This window comes from Canis aureus, chromosome 29, assembly GCF_053574225.1.
Source record: "Canis aureus isolate CA01 chromosome 29, VMU_Caureus_v.1.0, whole genome shotgun sequence".
In the NCBI taxonomy this organism is placed as follows: domain Eukaryota; kingdom Metazoa; phylum Chordata; class Mammalia; order Carnivora; family Canidae; genus Canis; species Canis aureus.
In genome coordinates this window covers 26441945-26460730 of record NC_135639.1, presented here as the reverse complement: position 1 = coordinate 26460730, position 18786 = coordinate 26441945, and the positions used below count along the sequence as shown (strand labels likewise).

General features: G+C 46.9%; 1 protein-coding gene across 12 annotated transcripts in view; it reads left to right on the top strand.

Moving 5' to 3' along the window:
- The window catches only part of GBF1 (golgi brefeldin A resistant guanine nucleotide exchange factor 1), a 121269-nt gene extending 108430 nt beyond the window's left edge, over nt 1–12839 (top strand). For 8 of the 12 annotated variants that reach the window (XM_077877841.1, XM_077877840.1, XM_077877839.1 and 5 more), the window contains 19 exons: nt 284–520; nt 1045–1138; nt 1504–1680; nt 2011–2075; nt 2159–2282; nt 2456–2527; nt 2671–2765; nt 3007–3160; nt 7058–7283; nt 7795–7955; nt 8089–8335; nt 8456–8661; nt 9806–9956; nt 10057–10187; nt 10392–10493; nt 10771–10884; nt 11036–11216; nt 11381–11509; nt 11989–12839. In XM_077877841.1, the coding sequence (XP_077733967.1) occupies nt 284–520; nt 1045–1138; nt 1504–1680; nt 2011–2075; nt 2159–2282; nt 2456–2527; nt 2671–2765; nt 3007–3160; nt 7058–7283; nt 7795–7955; nt 8089–8335; nt 8456–8661; nt 9806–9956; nt 10057–10187; nt 10392–10493; nt 10771–10884; nt 11036–11216; nt 11381–11509; nt 11989–12269 (2947 nt within the window). In that variant the 3' untranslated portion in view covers nt 12270–12839. The remainder of the gene's footprint in view (nt 1–283; nt 521–1044; nt 1139–1503; nt 1681–2010; nt 2076–2158; nt 2283–2455; nt 2528–2670; nt 2766–3006; nt 3161–7057; nt 7284–7794; nt 7956–8088; nt 8336–8455; nt 8662–9805; nt 9957–10056; nt 10188–10391; nt 10494–10770; nt 10885–11035; nt 11217–11380; nt 11510–11988) is intronic. The other 4 variants (XM_077877843.1, XM_077877842.1, XM_077877837.1 and 1 more) reach the window with 1 other exon arrangement.
- The last annotated feature ends 5947 nt before the right edge of the window (nt 12840–18786 follow it).

The following is an 18786-nucleotide window of genomic DNA, read 5'->3' as shown; positions in this document are numbered from 1 at the left end:
GAAAAGGTAGAAATGTTCATCCTCTAATACCCAGAAAGAATGGAGATCTCACTACAGAACTAACGGCCCCAGTTAAGAGACAGGGCTTTGAGATTATGGGGGATTATTGAACACTTCCTTTATTTCTCCCTGATCCCATTAGTGGGTGGGAAGCCGACTACTGAGCTGCACTTTTGGTGACCTCTCATTGATGGATTGTTCCAATATGGGCAAAACCTGGTGTTCTAGTTTGGAACCAGTCAGGTTAACAGCAGTGTACCTACTTTCCTTTACCTCCTGACAGGAATGAGGAAATTGTGATGCCTGAAGAGCAGACAGGCTTGGTTCGGGAGAACTATGTGTGGAATGTGCTACTTCATCGAGGTGCCACCCCAGAGGGCATATTCCTTCGTGTGCCTGCTGGCAGCTATGATCTTGACCTCTTCACCATGACGTGGGGCCCCACTATTGCTGCCCTTTCTTATGTCTTTGACAAAAGCCTTGAGGAAACAATTATCCAGAAAGCCATCTCAGGCTTCAGGTAGCCCAGCTATGGCCTTGGTCTTGACCTCCTCTCACCTGTCTTGGCATAAACATGGTTGCCTCCATGCCTTTCTGATTCCTACTCATATTTTTGTTAGAATGGGTTTTCTCTGAGTTTTTAGAAGGAGGCTGAAGCTTGGAAAATCATGTTCTTTTTTTAAGATTTTATTTGAGAGAGAGCACACATGAGAGAGAGAGAAAGCGTGCACACAAGTTGGGGGAGGGGGAGAGAGAGAGAGGGAGAGGAAAAAGCAGACCTCTGCCAAGCAGGGAGCCCAATGCAGGGCTGGATCCCAGGACCCTGAGATCATGACCTGAGCCTAAGGCAGGTGCTTAACCAACTGAGCCACCCAGCACCCAAGGGAAAGCTCAGTCTTAAATAGATTGAAGACTAAAAGGCTTCTTCCTGGGACTGATTGGGGAAGAATCCTGGGAAAGAATCCTAAGTAGCCTCTTCAGGGACTTGGAAGGGCTGCCTGGACTTCCAGTGACTCACTCTATTTCTGGAATGTGACATTACAGGAAGTGCGCCATGATCTCCGCCCACTATGGCCTCAGCGATGTGTTTGACAATCTCATCATATCTCTGTGCAAATTCACAGCTCTTAGCAGTGAGGTGAGCAGGGGCAAGAACTGTGTAATTAGAGTTCCAAAGTAGGACCTCTCTTAGCCATAAATCTATCCTTATCTGTGGAGCTGTTTTCCTCGGCATATTCCTTCACTCCCTCTAGACTACAGTACCACTTAGGCGTTTCTGTTTCATAGCCCCTAGGATGAGAATAGTGTCCCCTCATTCAGTGGGGATGGGAGAGGAGATGTACAGTGGGAAAGGCCTTAACCAGGTTAGCCCTTCCTACCAGTATTAGAGCAGATTGAACCACAGCAAGCAAAAGGACTCTTAGTGAACTATAGGTAAAGGCCTAAGAGATCTCCTTTCCAGACATTCGCCAAACCCTAAGCCTTTCTCATCTTCTTTTTCAGTCTATTGAGAATCTGCCCAGTGTGTTTGGAAGCAACCCCAAAGCCCACATTGCAGCCAAGACAGTATTCCATTTGGCCCATCGTCATGGTGATATCCTGCGGGAGGGCTGGAAGAATATCATGGAAGCCATGCTGCAGCTCTTCCGAGCCCAACTGCTTCCCAAAGCTATGGTGGAGGTAATTCTTGTAGGAGATTAACGGACAAGGCAAAAGCTCATAAACTGTGTGCTATCTGCATATAGAACTGGTTGAGAGTAGCACTGGGCCCAGTGACTGCTGAAGCTTACCAGAAGCACCTTAAATGTAAGACCACAGATCTTGGGCAAGAGGATAGCTGTAAAAGAAGGCCAGTAACCAGATAAGCCATTGCCAGTAACCAACAGTAGGGGGCCCAGTCAGGAGTGTGGGGCACTGAGCTATAGGAAAAAAACCCAGAGAACTTTGCATGGAAGAGCAGGAAATGCAAAGGGCATGTGGAAAGAAATTATTCTTGACCTGATTTTCCAGGTAGAAGATTTTGTGGATCCCAATGGCAAGATCTCTCTACAGAGGGAGGAGACACCATCAAACCGGTAAGGGCAGATCAAAAGTTAAAGGCCTTGGAGAGGGAGGATCAGAACAATGGAGCTCACCAAGGCTTGAACTCTTTCTACAGAGGAGAGTCGACAGTGCTAAGCTTTGTGAGCTGGCTAACACTAAGTGGTACTGAGCAGTCTAGTGTGCGGGGCCCATCCACTGAGAACCAAGAGGCCAAAAGAGCGGCCTTGGACTGCATCAAGGTAATTGCCTCTGCCTACCCCTGATAAGCTGCTTCCCTAGGAACTGAAGAGTAGAATCATCTAGGGCTTATGACCAGAGCTGACTCCTTTTGTCCTCTCGCTCTAGCTCTTGGGAACATTCTTTTCCCTCCAGCCCTTGTCACCGACCCCCCTCTCTCTTGCATCCCCTCTAGCATTGTGACCCAGAAAAGATGATCACAGAAAGCAAGTTCCTTCAGCTGGAGTCACTGCAGGAGCTCATGAAGGTACAGAATGAAGAGGGAAGAGAGATGAAAGGACTGGCTGTGTCTGGAAGGGAAGATGGAGACAGTGGTGATTGCTTTAATTTCTGTCAGGGCACAGCCAGTGGCTGGCTTCTCCATGCTTTCCTGTTGTTGTTGTACTCTAGGCTCTGGTCTCAGTGACGCCAGATGAAGAGACATATGATGAGGAGGATGCTGCTTTCTGCCTAGAGATGCTGCTGAGGATTGTGCTGGAGAACAGGTAGAAGGCAGTCTTTAGGCAGGCCTCATACTGGGCTTGTGCCAAAGGGATGGAAGACAGGAGCCATCCTGCTGAATGGGCTTTAGGGGCAAGAAGCACATGAAGCTGTAGGCAGTGGAGAAGCTTATTCATTATACCTGCCTGCCAATGAGCCCTGTAAGGCCCAACCTGGATCAAAAAGAGAGACTTATTTCCCAGTGGCCGCCCCAACTGAAACTGTCTTCACCCTTATGTTCCTCAGGGACCGTGTGGGTTGTGTGTGGCAGACTGTCCGAGACCATCTATATCACCTGTGTGTCCAGGCACAGGATTTCTGCTTCCTTGTGGAGCGGGCAGTGGTGGGGCTGCTCCGCCTCGCCATTCGACTACTCCGAAGAGAAGAGATCAGTGGCCAGGTAAGCAGAGTACAACTGAGAAGGCAGGAAGTATGCAGGAGACTAAAGCCACAGTGTCAGTTGTGGGCATGGCCTAAGACAAAGAGTACATTTAGTACATGAGTCCAGTGACCTGCCACAGAGTTGGAGGAATCTAACAGGTGGCATTAAGAATGAGTCTAAAATGATCCTCAGGCATGAAGCTGATACCTAGCACTTCTGCAGGCTCCTGTAAATCGGCCTGGATGGCTACTGCCTTGTGACATTCTCTGCCCTATACCTGCTTTCCTGGTTCCCATGCTTAGGACCCTCCTTAGATCTCTTGGCTCAAGTATAAAAGACAGCCACCGTAGAACTAATAAGTGAGTTCAGCAAGGTCACAGGATGTAAGATTAGCACCTCACAGGGGAGGTAGGTGGGGGATCATCTAAATGGATGATGGGCAGTAAGAAGAGCACTTATGATGAGCACTGAATATTATATGTAAGTGATGAATCACTATATTCTACTCAAACAAATACTATATGTTAACTAACTTAAATCTGAATTAAAAAAAATATATGTACATGAGCCTTTATAACAATTTAACAAATTCTAGACAATGTTAGAGTCCCAGTATCTTAAAAAAAAATCACATTTTCAGATACTAACACTGAACGTATAGAAAATGAAACCAGGGATCCCTGGGTGGCGCAGCGGTTTGGTGCCTGCCTTTGGCCCAGGGCGCAATCCTGGAGACCTGGGATCGAATCCCACATTGGGCTCCCGGTGCATGGAGTCTGCTTCTCCCTCTCCCTCTGCCTATGTCTCTGCCTCTCTCTCTCTCTCTCTCTCTCTCTCTCTCTGTGACTATCATAAATAATAAATAAAAATTTAAAAAAAAATAGAAAATGAAACCAACAGCGCTATCATTTACAAGTGCTTAAAATGAAATACTGAGAAATACACCTAACAAACATGTATAGCATCTCTGCTAAAAATTCTAAAATGTGGGATGCCTGGGTAGCTCAGCAGTTGACCATCTTCCTTTGGCTCAGGGCATGATCCTAGGGTCCAGGATCGAGTCCCGCATTGGGCTCCTTGTGGGGAGCTTGCTTCTCCCTGTGCCTGTGTCTCTGCCTCTCTCTGTGTGTCTCTCATGAATAAATAAAATCTTTAAAATACAGTAAAAATTATAAAACGCTAAAAAAAATTATAAAACGCTAATGAAAGATATCAAAGAAGATCTAAATAAATGAAGAGGCATACTATGTTCATGGATTGGAAGACTCAGGGTAGTAAAGATGTCAGTTTTTCCCCTTCATCTGTAAGTTTAATGCAATTCCCATGAAAATCCCAGCAAGGTTTTTTTGTAGAGCTAGGCTTGTTTTAAAATTTAGATTGAAAAGCACAAGCCCTAGAATATCCAAACATCTTGAAAAAGAAAAAAGTGGGAGAAATCATTCCATCTGCTATTAAGGCTTACTATATAGCTGCAGTAATCAAGACTATCTGGTATTTGTGAAGAGACAGCCACATAAGTCAGTGGAACAGAAAAAAAAATCCAAAAATAGATTTACACAGAGATGCTCAACTAATTTTTTGGCAAAAGTGCAAAAACAATTCTGGAGGAAGGGATAGCCTTTTCAGTTGCTAGAACAATCGAAATTTGTGGGTGGGGAACAAACAAGTGAACGTTGACCTAAGCTGCATACCATATAGAAAAATTAACTCAAAATGAATCACAGATTTTTTTTTTTTAAAGAAAACTTATTTTGAGAGAAAGAATGTGTGAGTGTGTAGGGGGGAGAAGCAGAGGGAGATGGAAAGAGAGGCTATCAAGCAGACTCCCCACTGAGCAGCAAGCCTGACACAGGGCTGGATCTCAGGATCCTGAGATCATGACTTGAGCCAAAATCAAGAGTCAGATACTTAACCGACTGAGCCACCTATGTGCCCTCAAAATGAATCATGGATTTGAATGTCCTTTAGGAAGCAACATAGAATATCTTCAGGAGCTAGGAAAACAATTCTTAGACTTAACACCAAAAACACAATCCATGAAAGGAAAAATTGGTAAATTGGACTTTGTTAATTTTAAAAACTTATACTCAGGGGCACCTGGGTGGTTCAGTCTGTTAAGCATCTATCTAGCTCTTGGTTTTAGCTTGGGTCATGATCTCAGGGTCCTGGAATTGAGCCCCACATTGGGCTCCCTGCTCAGCAGGAAACCTGCTGCTCCTTCCTCTGCCCCTGCCTGCCGCTCCCCCTGCTTGTGTGCACACCTTCTCACCTTCTCTCTCTCTCAAATAAATAAACAAATCTTAAAAAAAAAAAAAAAAAAAAAGGAAAAGAAAATGAAACCAACAACACAATATCATTTACAAGTGCTTTAATGTGGGCAGCCTGGGTAGCTCGGCGGTTTAGCACTTGCCTTAAGCCCAGGGTACGATCCTGAGGACCTGGGATCGAGTCCCACACCTGGGACTCTCTGCATGGAGCCTGCTTCTCCCTCTGCCTGTGTCTCTGCCTCTCTCTCTCTCTCTCTCTTTGTGTGTGTGTCTCTCATGAATAAATAAATAAAATCTTTAAGAAAACAAAACAAGTGCTTTAATGAAATGAAATACTGAGTGGCTGTAAAATGGTACAGCCCCTCTCTTAGCAGTTTCTTAATAGAACTAAACATGTTACCCACACAATCCAGCAGTTGCACTCTGAGGCATTTATCCCAGAGACATTACAGCTTACTTTCTCATAAAAACCTATTCATGAATGTTCATAGGAGCTTTGTTTGTAGTAGCCAAAAACTGGAATCAGCACAGATGATTTTCAACAAGTAAATGGTTAAACTGTGTTACATGTATACCATGGAATTCTGTTTGGCAATCAAAGCAACAAACTATTGGTAACAGCTTGGATGCATCTCCAGGGAATTATGCTGAGTGAAAAAAGCCAATCCCAAAGGCTATATATTATATAATTTCATTTAAATAACATTTTGAAATGACAGAATTTTAGAAGTTATGGACAGATTGCCAGGGGTTAGGGTTGGGGGCAAAAAGAGGTAAGTGTGAGCATCTGGGTGGCTCATTGGTTGAGCATCTGTCTTGGGCTCAGGTTGTGATCTTGGGGTCCTGAGATCGAGTCCCGCATTGGGCTCCCCGCAAGGAGGCTGCTTCTCCCTCTGCCAATGTCTCTGTCTCTCTCTCTGTCTCTCTCATGAATGGATAAATAAAATCTTAAAAAAAAAGAAGAAGAAGAAGCAGGTGTGTTTTTAAGGGCAATGTGAGGAAAATCCTTGGTGGTAGAACCATTTGACATCTTGACTAGTTAAGGATACACAAACCTAAAATTAGGTGATTAAATTGTGTAGAACTTAATATGTATAGGCGTACATATATTAGTAATGTAAAGCTGGGGAAACCTGAATAAAATCAGTGGATTGTATCAATATCAGTATCACTCTTATCATATACTATGTTTTTTTTTTATATACTGGAGTTTTATGTAATGTGACCATTAAGCAGAGCAAAAAAAAAAAATCTATAGCTCAATAAGAATTTTAATTAAACTGAAAAGAAGGAGGTGCCTGGCTGGCTCAGTCAGTTAAGCATCTGCCTTCAGCTCAGATCATGATCCTAGGGTCCTAGGATCAAGCCCCATGTTGGGTTTCCTACTTATTGGGGAGCCTGCTTCTCCTTCTCCCTCTGCCATTCCCCCTGCTCATGCTCTCTGGCTCACTCGCTTGTTCGCACTGTCTCTCTCTCAAATAAAATCTTAAAAAAAAAAAAAAAAAAAAAACAACCCTGAGAAAAGAAAAGACCAGCAGCAGTATTCTTAGGTGGGTCCTAGCCAAACCATGCTCAGTGGCCTAAGGAAACTGGTGGGGAAGGATTCTAAAGAAGCTATGTGCCCACTTCCTGCTCCCCACCCACCCAGGTGCTGCTCTCCCTGCGTATTTTGCTACTAATGAAGCCCAGCGTGCTGTCCCGAGTCAGTCACCAGGTAGCCTATGGGCTCCATGAACTTCTTAAGACCAACGCAGCCAACATCCACTCAGGTGACGACTGGGCCACTCTCTTCACACTGCTGGAATGCATTGGCTCAGGTGTAAAGCCTCCAGCTGCCCTGCAGGCCACAGCCAGGGCTGAAGCACCTGATGCCGGTAAGCCCTTTTCCAGGGAGACTCTCTGATTGGCAGATAAGTAGTTATGGCCCTGGGGGTTGAGACAGGAAAACAAAATAATAGGTTATTGTGTTTAGCAGATTAAACAAACACCCCTGGCTTCCACCATGTGCTTCCAGAGCTTCCTATAGCCACTGGCTTTTCCCAGGTTAAACAGTATGAAGGCTACAAAGCAACATAGATGGCTATGACCCCAGCCTTCCTACTGTCCTGAGGACTGTTTTCTCAGAAACTATGCCCTCACCACCACCCCCATGCCCTGACAGCTGCTACTAGATGCCATCAGGGGCCCAAATTAGCCTACTGCCCCATTTGGTCAAGAGAATCTGTCCAGACCATCCTTCAGCACCCTGCTGACAGGGTTGAAACAAAGCTGGACCAAGAAAGAGGAGAGACCAGGCTTCAGCACCTATTTCTCAGAACTGAAATCATCCCTCATCCCAGTGTCCCCATTTCCACCCTGACTCTGCCCTTCTCTCTCCTGTCTCAGGGGCCCAATCAGACAGCGAACTCCCATCCTACCATCAGAATGATGTGAGCCTGGACCGAGGATACACTTCTGACTCGGAGGTCTATGCTGACCATTGCAGGCCTGGCAAGATCCACCGATCAGCCACTGATGCTGATGTAGTCAACAGCGGCTGGTTAGTGGTAAGTGAGCATATGGGCAGTGGATGAGTCTTCCCTCATTGGCCTGTGGGAAAGATTCCTGTTCCTCCAAGAGGGCATCTGAGGGAAGATCAGGCTCAAGTCTGGCTTCCCAGCAACTCTTTGTACTTTTCAGGTGGGGAAGGATGACATTGATAACTCCAAGCCAGGTCCTGGGCCCAGCCGGCTAGGCCCTTCACCCCTGGTCAATCAGTACAGCCTAACAGTGGGGCTGGACCTCGGGCCACACGACACTAAGTCCCTGCTTAAATGTGTAGAATCTCTGTCCTTCATTGTGCGTGATGCTGCCCACATTACACCTGACAACTTTGAGCTCTGCGTGAAGACTCTCCGTATCTTTGTGGAGGCCAGTCTGAATGGCGGTGGGTTACCCAATGAAGGGGCAGCAGGGGAGTAGCTATGTGAATATACTGGGGGAAAGGGAGGAAAGGTAGGCCCTTTGTGTCCATGTAGAAATATGACCTGGATCTGCCTCTGCTCAGGGTGCAAGTCCCAGGAGAAACGTGGCAAGAGTCACAAATATGACAGCAAAGGAAACCGCTTTAAGAAGAAATCCAAGGAAGGTTCAGTGCTTCGGCGGCCTCGAACCTCCGGCCAACATGCCACTCGGGGTGGGCATAGTGACGATGATGAGGATGAAGGGGTGCCTGCCAGCTACCATACGGTGTCTTTACAGGTCAGTCAGGACGTAAGTATGGCATCCTTTACTTCCTCTCCTCTTCCTGCCCCTGACATTGGGAGGATAGGCAGGGCTAGGGACAGCCAGGGCTGAGAGGAAGGGCTTATGTTTTCCAACCTAGGCCCTTGTCCACCGCTTCCACAATGTTCTCCTATCCAAGACCACCTGTTGTAAGTTTTTGTTTGTTTAATATTTAATATTTATGTTTTGAATAAGTAGTGTATGCATGTGGTACAAGTTCAGAAGTATAAAAGGGTAAACAGATAAAAGTAAGTCCTATTCCATTCCTGCCCCCAGCTGCTAAGTTCCCCCTCCCTGGAGGTAGACACTGCCACCAGTTTCTTGTCCTTCCAGAGTTATTCTTTGTTCAAGATATATAAAATTTATTTTACAAACAGACTTCGTATCACTAAATAGAGAACTAATTGCCTTAAATAGAATAACCTTAGAAAAATGATGAAAACAAAAAATTATTAAAGCTGACTAGACATTATTGCCCACCAAAGCCTGTGCAACTAAAGTTTGCTTTGTTTTTAAAATGAAATTAACAAGATAAGGCTTTATTTGTCATCTATTTACTCATGAGAGACACACAGAGAGAAGTAGAGACATAGGCAGAGAGAGAGGCAGGCTCCCTGTGAGGAGCCCGATGCAGGACTCAATCAGTCCCAGGACCCTGGGATCATGACCTGAGCTGAAGGCAGACACTCAACCACTGACCACGCAGGCACCCCAATTCATTGTTACAAAACACTCATTCCTCACACCTCCTTATGTCTCTCCCAACTCTGGGAAACACTGGCTGGCAGGGGCAACCAGTTCATGAAGCTGAGGAGAAAAGAGGGGTGGGTCAGCAGTTGAGCGTCTGCCTTGGGCTCAGGGCCTGATGGGCTCCTTGAAGGAAGCCTGCTTCTCCTTCTGCCTGTGTCTGCTTCCCCCCCTCCCCCGTGTGTGTGTGTGTGTGTGTGTGTGTGTGTGTGTGATGAATGAATGAATAAAATCTTGAAAAAAAAAAAAAAAGAGGGATGAGAGGAGTGGAGTATGGTGTGACTGGTACTAGGGGCTCCCTTGAGGATTCAGCCAGGGACAGTGTTTGAGGGGGCATCCACCAGACCTTACTCCAACTCATAACCTGCCCCTCCTGTGACCCCAGTTGTTAGATCTGATGCACACCCTGCACACGCGAGCAGCCTCTATCTACAGCTCTTGGGCGGAGGAACAGCGCCACCTAGAGACAGGTGGCCGGAAGATAGAAGCGGATTCACGTACCCTCTGGGCCCACTGCTGGTGTCCCTTACTGCAGGGTAAACCTTAGGGGAGCAGGCAGGGCAGGGGCAGAGGTGGAACTTGGGAAGTACCAGGATCAGGATGTCTAAAGGATCCTGAGCCTGTTTTCACTCTTAGGCATTGCCTGCTTGTGCTGTGATGCCCGGCGCCAGGTGCGGATGCAAGCACTGACTTATCTGCAACGAGCACTACTGGTACATGATCTGCAGAAGCTAGATGCCCTGGAGTGGGAGTCCTGTTTTAACAAGGTGGGACTTCCTCTAGTCTTAAGGTAAAGTTCAAATCCTTAAGACAGGGAGAACTGGGCAGCCTGAAGAGCCCCTAATGTCAATCCTCCATCTGCATTCCTACCTTTCCTCCTACTCTATGCTCATCCACCCCAACCCCTGGCTACCTTGGAGCAAGGCTGCCAACTGACCCTGTTAGGAAGACATTGGCTCTTTACCCACCAGGTGCTGTTTCCTCTACTGACCAAACTCTTGGAGAACATCAGCCCTGCAGATGTGGGTGGGATGGAGGAGACTCGAATGAGGGCTTCCACACTGCTGTCTAAGGTACCTGCTCACCACCCTCACTTACCCACTCTTCCCACACCTGCCTTTCTGCAAGGAGGGAAGCTAGGGGTTCTGCTAGGACCTAGAGATGCAATGTGGGTGCTCAGGACCCCAGCTATGGAGACTTAACAGGACCCAGGGACCTGGGAGGATTCTGGAATTCGAAGGAATCTCTGATTTAGGATTCCCATGCAAGATAGGGCAGGCTTGCCTCCCAGCCTTAGGGAAGGATGCAGACAGCTCTGACCCTTCACTGAAACGGGCTGGTGGGCCTTAGGTCTTCCTGCAGCACCTGTCTCCACTGCTGTCACTCTCTACCTTTGCGGCCCTCTGGCTGACCATCCTGGACTTCATGGACAAGTATATGCATGCAGGATCCAGTGACTTACTGGTATGTTCTACCTCAGCCTGACTCCCACTGCCTGCTTCCTCTCGCACCTCCTGGGAAGACATGCATTTTTTTTCCTTGGTGGCTGCCTCCTCCTTACCATATCCCTTGGATGCCCTCTTTCCTATTCACATGGTCCCACTGCCACCTACAGTCAGAGGCCATCCCTGAGTCTCTGAAGAACATGCTCCTGGTGATGGACACAGCAGAGATTTTCCACAATGCAGATGCCCGAGGAGGCAGCCCCTCAGCCCTCTGGGAGATCACCTGGGAGCGCATTGACTGTTTTCTGCCCCACCTACGAGATGAGCTCTTCAAGCAGACTGTCATCCAGGGTAGGAGGCTTAGTTCAACTTTGTTGAAGAGAGTCCCCATCAAAGAGTCTAGAGCTAAAAATCAGTTCTCTGTACTGCCGTCAGTGGGAAGATTGATGGGTAGCCAGGGCTACGCTTGAAAGGAAGCACTAAGAGCTGCCATCTGGCTTTTCTGCCCTTCCCAGACCCCATGCCACTGGAGCCACATGCCCAAAAAACTCTGGCCTCAGCCCACATGACTCCTGCTGCTGGAGACACAAGGACACCTGGCCATCCACCTCCCCCAGAGATGCCTTCTGAGCTGGGGGCCTGTGGTGAGTCCTTTTTAGCTAGTCTCCTGGGTGTTGAACAGGAAGTAGGAAGCCTAAGAGGAGGCCCAGGGTAGTTTGGGATTGCTGCTGAGCATGGGCTGTGAGCCAGGGGAAGAAGGGAACCAGAGTATTTTGGTTGCCTGCTCTTCCTGTGGGAAATGGCAGGATCAAATAGGCTATCTGCTTGAGATTTTCAGATTTGGAAAGAGGGGCCAGATCAAGAACTTGGAATAAATATGCAAAGGTTGCCCTTTGGGGATTCTAGTAAAGATCAGACCAGAACTAACCTGACTGGAGGTACAGCAAAGAAGGTAGAAGGTAGATAGAAGATAGCTGGATATCTGAATGAGTTTCAAGGGGAGATTCCCAACTGCTTAGACTAGCAGAGGTCATTTTGCTCACAGGAATGGGGAGGAGCAGAAGTTAGGTAAACCAGCTGGGGAATATGAAGGAGTGTGACCAGCCCCTTGCTCTCCCTGTAGACTTCGAGAAGCCTGAGGGCCCTCGACCTGCCAACAGCAGCTCTCCTGGATCACCAGTGGCATCTAGCCCCAACAGACTGAGCCCTACTCCAGATGGGCCTCCTCCTCTGGCTCAGCCTCCACTGATCCTGCAGCCCTTGGCCTCCCCATTGCAGGTGGGCGTACCACCCATGACTCTACCAATCATCCTCAACCCTGCTCTCATTGAGGCCACTTCACCAGTGCCCCTCCTGGCCACACCCCGCCCCACAGACCCAATGCCCACCTCCGAGGTCAACTAAGGCAGGCCCCTCAGAGATCAGGACCAGTACTTCCTACCAGGCTGTCCCCAGCCACCCTTCGGGCTGTCCCCAGGGCACAAACTTTTCAGGCCCAGCCTGAGCTGCTGTGGCTGCCACTTGGATGGAGACCTGAAAAAGAGAAGTTTTATAGCCTGAAACCCATAATCAGGCTGGGGGACCTTCTTCCTCTGCTCTCCATTCCTGGGGGCTCTAACCTGAGAAACACCCTCAGGTATATCACCTGCAACTTGGCAGCCCTGGAGAGGTATCTGTGAGCCAACCCTACAGTGCCCATCCTCGTGCTCCTCCTGCCTGTGGTCAGGCATTAAGAGCCAAGCCAACCACTCTGCACTTTGTGTCCCTCTCCCATCTCCACTCTCATCAGCGCTGGGCCATCTCCTCCAGTTCTTCCTCTTTTATTGATTAGTTAGTTTGGAAAGTTGATTGGCACCATGGAGGGTTGGCAGGTGGGGCTGGACAGAGGGACTACGCACAGGAACATGTACATATGGAAAAACAGGACAACAATGGACTTTTTATGATGTAATAAATGTCTTAGTATCAATGTCATTGCCTTTCACTCTGGTTTCCTTTTTGAGCTTATGGGCATCTGTTACTGGGGTACCCAGGGCTTGGGCCTTGCATGAACAGAAGTGAGGCTGAGCCTACCAACAGTCTGGCCCATGTGACCACAGGCCAGCAGCCAGCCAGACTCCAGTCAGGATTCCTTCACCAATGCTGCTGCCCTACCATCACCACCATAGCAATGCGCTGTTGTCCCCAGGGATATACCAGGGGTTTGGTTATTTGTCCTCTTCCCTAACTGCTCCAAGGTTGACACTTGAGACAGCCTAAACTGGACTCAGGGAAAATGAACCAGAGTTGAGCTGTAGTTACTCAAAAGTCTTCCCTCAGATGTTCCTCATGGTCAGGAGCACAAAGGGGGGCCTTTGGGGCTTAGGAGGGAAGCCATCTTGTCCACAGCTATGATTGTGTATTTCTGGGCATGGGGCATTCATTTTGGCCCCAGACTGAGGATGGACAATTTTGTCCTGCTCTAAAGTCTCCGTCTCAGTTACTAACATGATTGGGGAACCCCTCCACTTTTTCCTCTTTGTGTCAGGGTAAGACAAGTGGAAGTATACATGGGCAGGCAGTGTGGTTTCTGTCTGCTGAGGCACTGTGGGTGGGATGCAGAATGCTGTGTATGAAGCTTTCCCAGTTGAAACATCTACATGTCTTGGCTTCCTCCTCCACAGTAGCCCCCTCCCTCCCTAGGGAGAGGCAAGGGAGTGGTACTACCTGTCGTATTACCAGCTGGCCTCCCCCATGGAGATTTAGGGATACTCACCCTCTCCATTTTATTTTTTCACCCTCTCCATTTCAAAACGTCCAGAGGAAAGCTAAAGACCTAAGACCCCAATGCGGAGAAGTAACATTGTTGGAGCACTTATATGTATCAATAGTAAGTGCATTGCCCACACAACTGTGTAGAGGTGTTTACTCCTCTTATGGATGAGGCAGTGGGTTCAAAGAGGCCAAGTCCCAGGTCTGCCTCACTAAACCTCATCATGGCATTTCCTGTGATACTAAAACAATTTAAAAGTGGCGGTGGTGGTATGGAAACCCTTCAAAGCTAATTTTCCATAGCTTCCCTTAAGAAATAAAAGGTTGAGGGGCTCCTGGGTGACTGACTCAGTTGGTCAGGCCTCTGCCTTCAGCTTAGATCATGATCTCCTGGTCGTGGGATCAAGCCCCGTGTCAGGTTCCCTGCTCGGTGGGGAGTCTGCTTCTCCTTCTCCCTCTGTGATATCTCTTGTTCTCGCTTTCTCTCAAATAAATACAAATAAAGCTTTTAAATAAATAATAAAAGGTTGAGCATCTGAAGAAGCAGGTTATTACCTAGTGAGTTAAGAGTTGACTAAAAAACTGGAAAGAAATGTACAAGAATAAATGTGAATTTTCTAAGCACATAATGACAGGAAGGATGAATTACAGAATTAGCTACAAGGGACACACACTTCACCCTATCCTCCCAAAATGCTAGGAACAACAAAAAATGTGGATATTGAACCCTTGGGTTTTTACTTTTGTTCAGGATTCACTGCTTGAGAGACGAGTGGCCACGAGTAAGCAGGAACCACTTAGTCCCTGGGCTTCAGCTGAGGGGAAAGAATTTTAGTTCAAGTACCCTCACTTGGCTCCTCATTCCTCATCTCCACAGCCTGTGGACATTAGAACACCTGAGGGCTACCTTGGTCCTCAAATTCTTTCTCCACACTCAATTGCTGGGTCATGTTGTCTACTGTTAAGACTTTAAATACCATCCATTACATTGACTTTTTGTCCTCATCATCTCAACTTGCAGACCTCATAGGCTCTTAAATATAACAAACTTAAAAGGAAAAATTCTTGATTCCTCCCCTCCTACAATTCTGCTCCCCCACCACCATGCCCCATGTTACTAAAGAACAACTTCATTCTTCCAGGTTCTCATGCCAAACCTACCCCATCCCTGCTTATATCCTACATCTGATTCCTTGGCAAGTCTTGTTGATCCTATCATTCAAATGTATCTGCAATGTGACTACTTCTCATCATCTTCACCCACTATCACTCAAGTCTAAGCCACCATCTTTTGTACCACTGGGCCCCCTCCTTCATTCCAGTCCTGTACTCTCTCTCCACACAGCAGTCAAGTGTATCTTTTTTAAAACATGTCATATTGAAAAAAAAGTAAAAAATAAAAATAAAACATGTCATATTGGGACACCTAGATGGCTCAGTTGGTTGGTTTCCTGACTCTTGATTTCAGCTCAGTTCATGATCTTGGGATTGTGAGATTGGGCCTCACATGGGGCTCTGTGACCAGTGCAGAATCTGCCCGTCTCCCCCTGCCCCACCCCGTTCCTTCTGTTTGCTCACTCTTGCTTTTGCTCTAACAAATCTATTAAAAAAAAAAAAAAAAAAAAGTCCTATCAGTTTCACTCCACTGCTCAAAACCATCTAAAGGCTTTACGTCTCATTCAGAACAGAGTGAGTCCAGGGCAGCCCAGGTGGCTCAGCGGTTTAGCGCTGCCTTCAGCCCAGGGCCTGATCCTGGAGGCCCGGGATCCAGTCCCATGTCAGGCTCCCTGCATGGAGCCTGCTTCTCCCTCTGCCTGTGTCTCTGCCCCTCTGTGTGTGTGTGTATCTCTTAGGAATAAATAAATAAAATCTTTTAAAAAAGAATCCAAAGGGCAGCCCCAGTGGCGCAGCGGTTTAGCGCCGCCTGCAGCCTGGGGTGCGATCCTGGAGACCCAGGATCTAGTCCCACGTCGGGCTTCCTGTATGGAGCCTGTGTCTCTGCCTCTCTGTCTCTCTGTGTCTCTATGAATAAATAACAAAATCTTAAAAAAAAAAAAAAAGTCCAAAGTTCTTACTTTATCCCACCTTCCTAAGCTTCTTGCTCTTCCTCAAATAAACCAAACACATTTGTATTGAAAATTTACACTGCTAGTCCCTCCTCCTGGATTGTGTTTCCCCTAGATATCCACATCACTCCCTCCCTCACTTTTTTCAAGTCACTGTTCAAACATTGCCTCATTAGGGAAGCCTTCCCGCCACTGCTACAAAGAAAAACCTTGTTGCTACCTCCTTGCCTAGTTAATTTTTCTGCTAGCACTTATCACCAACTGATACAATCCATTTGATTTTTATCTACAAACAAGGACATTGCTTTCTAGAGTAGGTCCTCACTGTTGGTGGATGAATGGAGAGAATTTATGGTACCTCTGCTTTGGACCAGGTGTAGCGCTAGGGCTAGGTACAGAAACAGAGAGGCTGTTTCCATTATTAGGCTGGAAATTAGTGGAATAACAATGAAGACGTTTCTTAATTCCAGAGATATAAGGCTACAGCAACTGGCAAACTACTATGAATCAGTTAAAATCTCCAGGCCCGACACTGGGAATTGTTGAAGCTGACTGATGGATATATGGGGGTTCATCATACTATTCTATATGTTTGGGGAAGTTTTTTTAAATTAATTTATTTATTTATTTATTTATTTGTTTATTTATTTATTTATTTATGAGAGAGGGAGCACAAAAGGGGTGAGGAGGCAGCGGAAGAGAGAAAAGCAGACTCCCTGCTGAGCAGGGAGCCCAATGCAGGGCTTGATCCCAGGACCCCTGGATCAGGACCTGAGCAGAAGGCAGACACTTGAGACATTCAGGTGCCCTAAGCTTAAAATTTTTTATAATAGTTTTTCTTCTTTAAAAATCTTCAGGGCAGGGATCCCTGGGTGGCGCAGCGGTTTAGCGCCTGCCTTTGGCCCAGGGCGCGATCCTGGAGACCCGGGATCGAATCCCACGTCGGGCTCCCGGTGCATGGAGCCTGCTTCTCCCTCTGCCTATGTCTCTGCCTTTCTCTCTCTCTCTCTCTCTCTCTCTCTCTCTCTCTCTCTCTCTCTCATAAAAAAAAAAAATCTTCAGGGCAGCCTCTGTGGCGCAGCGGTTTAGCGCCACCTGCAGCCTAGGGTGTGATCCTGGAGGCCCAGGATCGAGTCCCATGTCAGGCTCCCTGCATGGAGCCTCTGCCTCTCTGTGTGTGTGTGTGTCTCTATGAATAAATAAATAAAAATCTTTTAAAAAAATAAAATAAATAAAAATCTTCAGATAGGGATACCTGGGTGGCTCAGTGGTTAAGTGTCTGCCTTTGGGTCAGGGCGTAATCTCAGAATCCTGGGATCGAGTCCCGCATTGGGCTCCTCACGGGAGCCTGCTTCTCCCTCTGCCTATGTCTCTGTCTCTCTGTGTGTGTGTGTGTCTCTCAAGAATAAATAAAACCTTTAAAAAATCTTCTGATAAATTACAGCTCAGAATCTTATAACTAAAAATAGTTCAACCTTTAAGGGTTCTTTTAGAGGCAGTTGTGGAGATTGGAAGATTCATGCCAATTCCAGCTGGTAATTTATGAGTACTTTAAAAGGGTAGTTGTGATCGTTGGTAACCAGCACAGGCTCATGAAGTTGGAGTATACCAAACTAACCTCAATTGTTTTAATTCAAGGATTAAGGATCTGATTTACCAGGAAAATGTAGTAGACAATATCCCCGGATTTCAGCAAAAATTTTGGTGATATCTTATGATATTCACTTGAGAGGCTCACAGTGGGATGGAAAGGCCTGCCTTGTTTTATATCAGTTTAAGAAAGAGCTTCATCCTAGAATTAATGGACTGCGTATTTTGAATTCTGATTCTATCCCTTTCTAGCTTTGTATTTGGTCACTACTTCACCTCTCTGAGCCTTAATTTCTTCAACAGTAAAGATAATATTTACCTCCAAGCATTGTTGGGAGGAAGAATAAGAACTTATGCTGATAGTACCTTAACACAGTACCTGCCACATTCCATTTGCCAGCAAGAGGAAGAGGAAGGGGAAGTGGCTTATATCAAGGGCCATAACAATCTACCTCTCATGCTGACCTATGCAGGCCCGTAATTCCATTATTAAGGTCAAGGCAGATCCCCTGGGTAGTGCAGTCCTTGATCTTCTGCCTTCAGCTCAGGTTATGATCTCTGCATTCTGAGATAGAGCTCGGCATAGGGCTCCCTGCTCAGCCGGGAGCCTGCTTCTCCCTCTCCTTCTGCTCCCCTCCTGCCAGTGGTCTCACTCTCTCTCTCAAATGAATAAAAAAAAAAAAATCTTGGGGATCCCTGGGTGGCTCAGCGGTTTGGCGCCTGCCTTTGGCCCAGGGCGTGATCCTGGAGCCCTGGAGCCCTGGAGCCCCAGGATCGAGTCCCACGTCGGGCTCCGGCATGGAGCCTGCTTGTCCCTCCCAATGCCTCTCTCTCTCTCTCTCTATGTCTATCATAAATAAATAAATCTTTTTAAAAAAAATCTTTAAAAAAAAAAAGGTCACGGGCAAATTGCTTGAAAAATCTGAAACAGGGCAGCCCAGGTGGCTCAACGGTTTAGTGCCGACTTCGGCCCACGGCCTGATCTTGGAGACTCGGGATCGAGTCCCATGTCGGGCTCCCAGCATGGAGCCTGCTTCTCCCTCTGTCTGTGTCTCTGCCTCTCTCTCTCTCTCTCTCTCATAAATAAATTAAAAATCTTAAAAAAAAAAAAACTGAAACAAAAGCCTGTGTTCTACCAGGACTCCACCTATCACAGATATTCAGCCTCAGAGTCAGTATTTTATGAAGTCCAGTGCTGATCTTGTTGCCACTGAAAGTGTTCAAGCGGGGTTGGAAGCTCTATAAAAGGTTATTTCCTACATTGGAGGAAGTTCGAACCGTTTAAGATTTTGGATGCCTTTTCAATTCTAATATTCCAAATCTCCGTGATGGATGAGCAAGATCTGAGTCTCCAAGATGAACACCTCATTTACCTTCCTGGCGCAGAGATCCGGAGCTCAGATCTAGAAGTCTCCCTCTGTGACCTTGCCATTTATACAATAAGTTTCAGGTTCAGATGCTCTCTTCGAAGGGAGACGGAGTTGAGACAACACGAGAGGATTACCGAGTCTCCG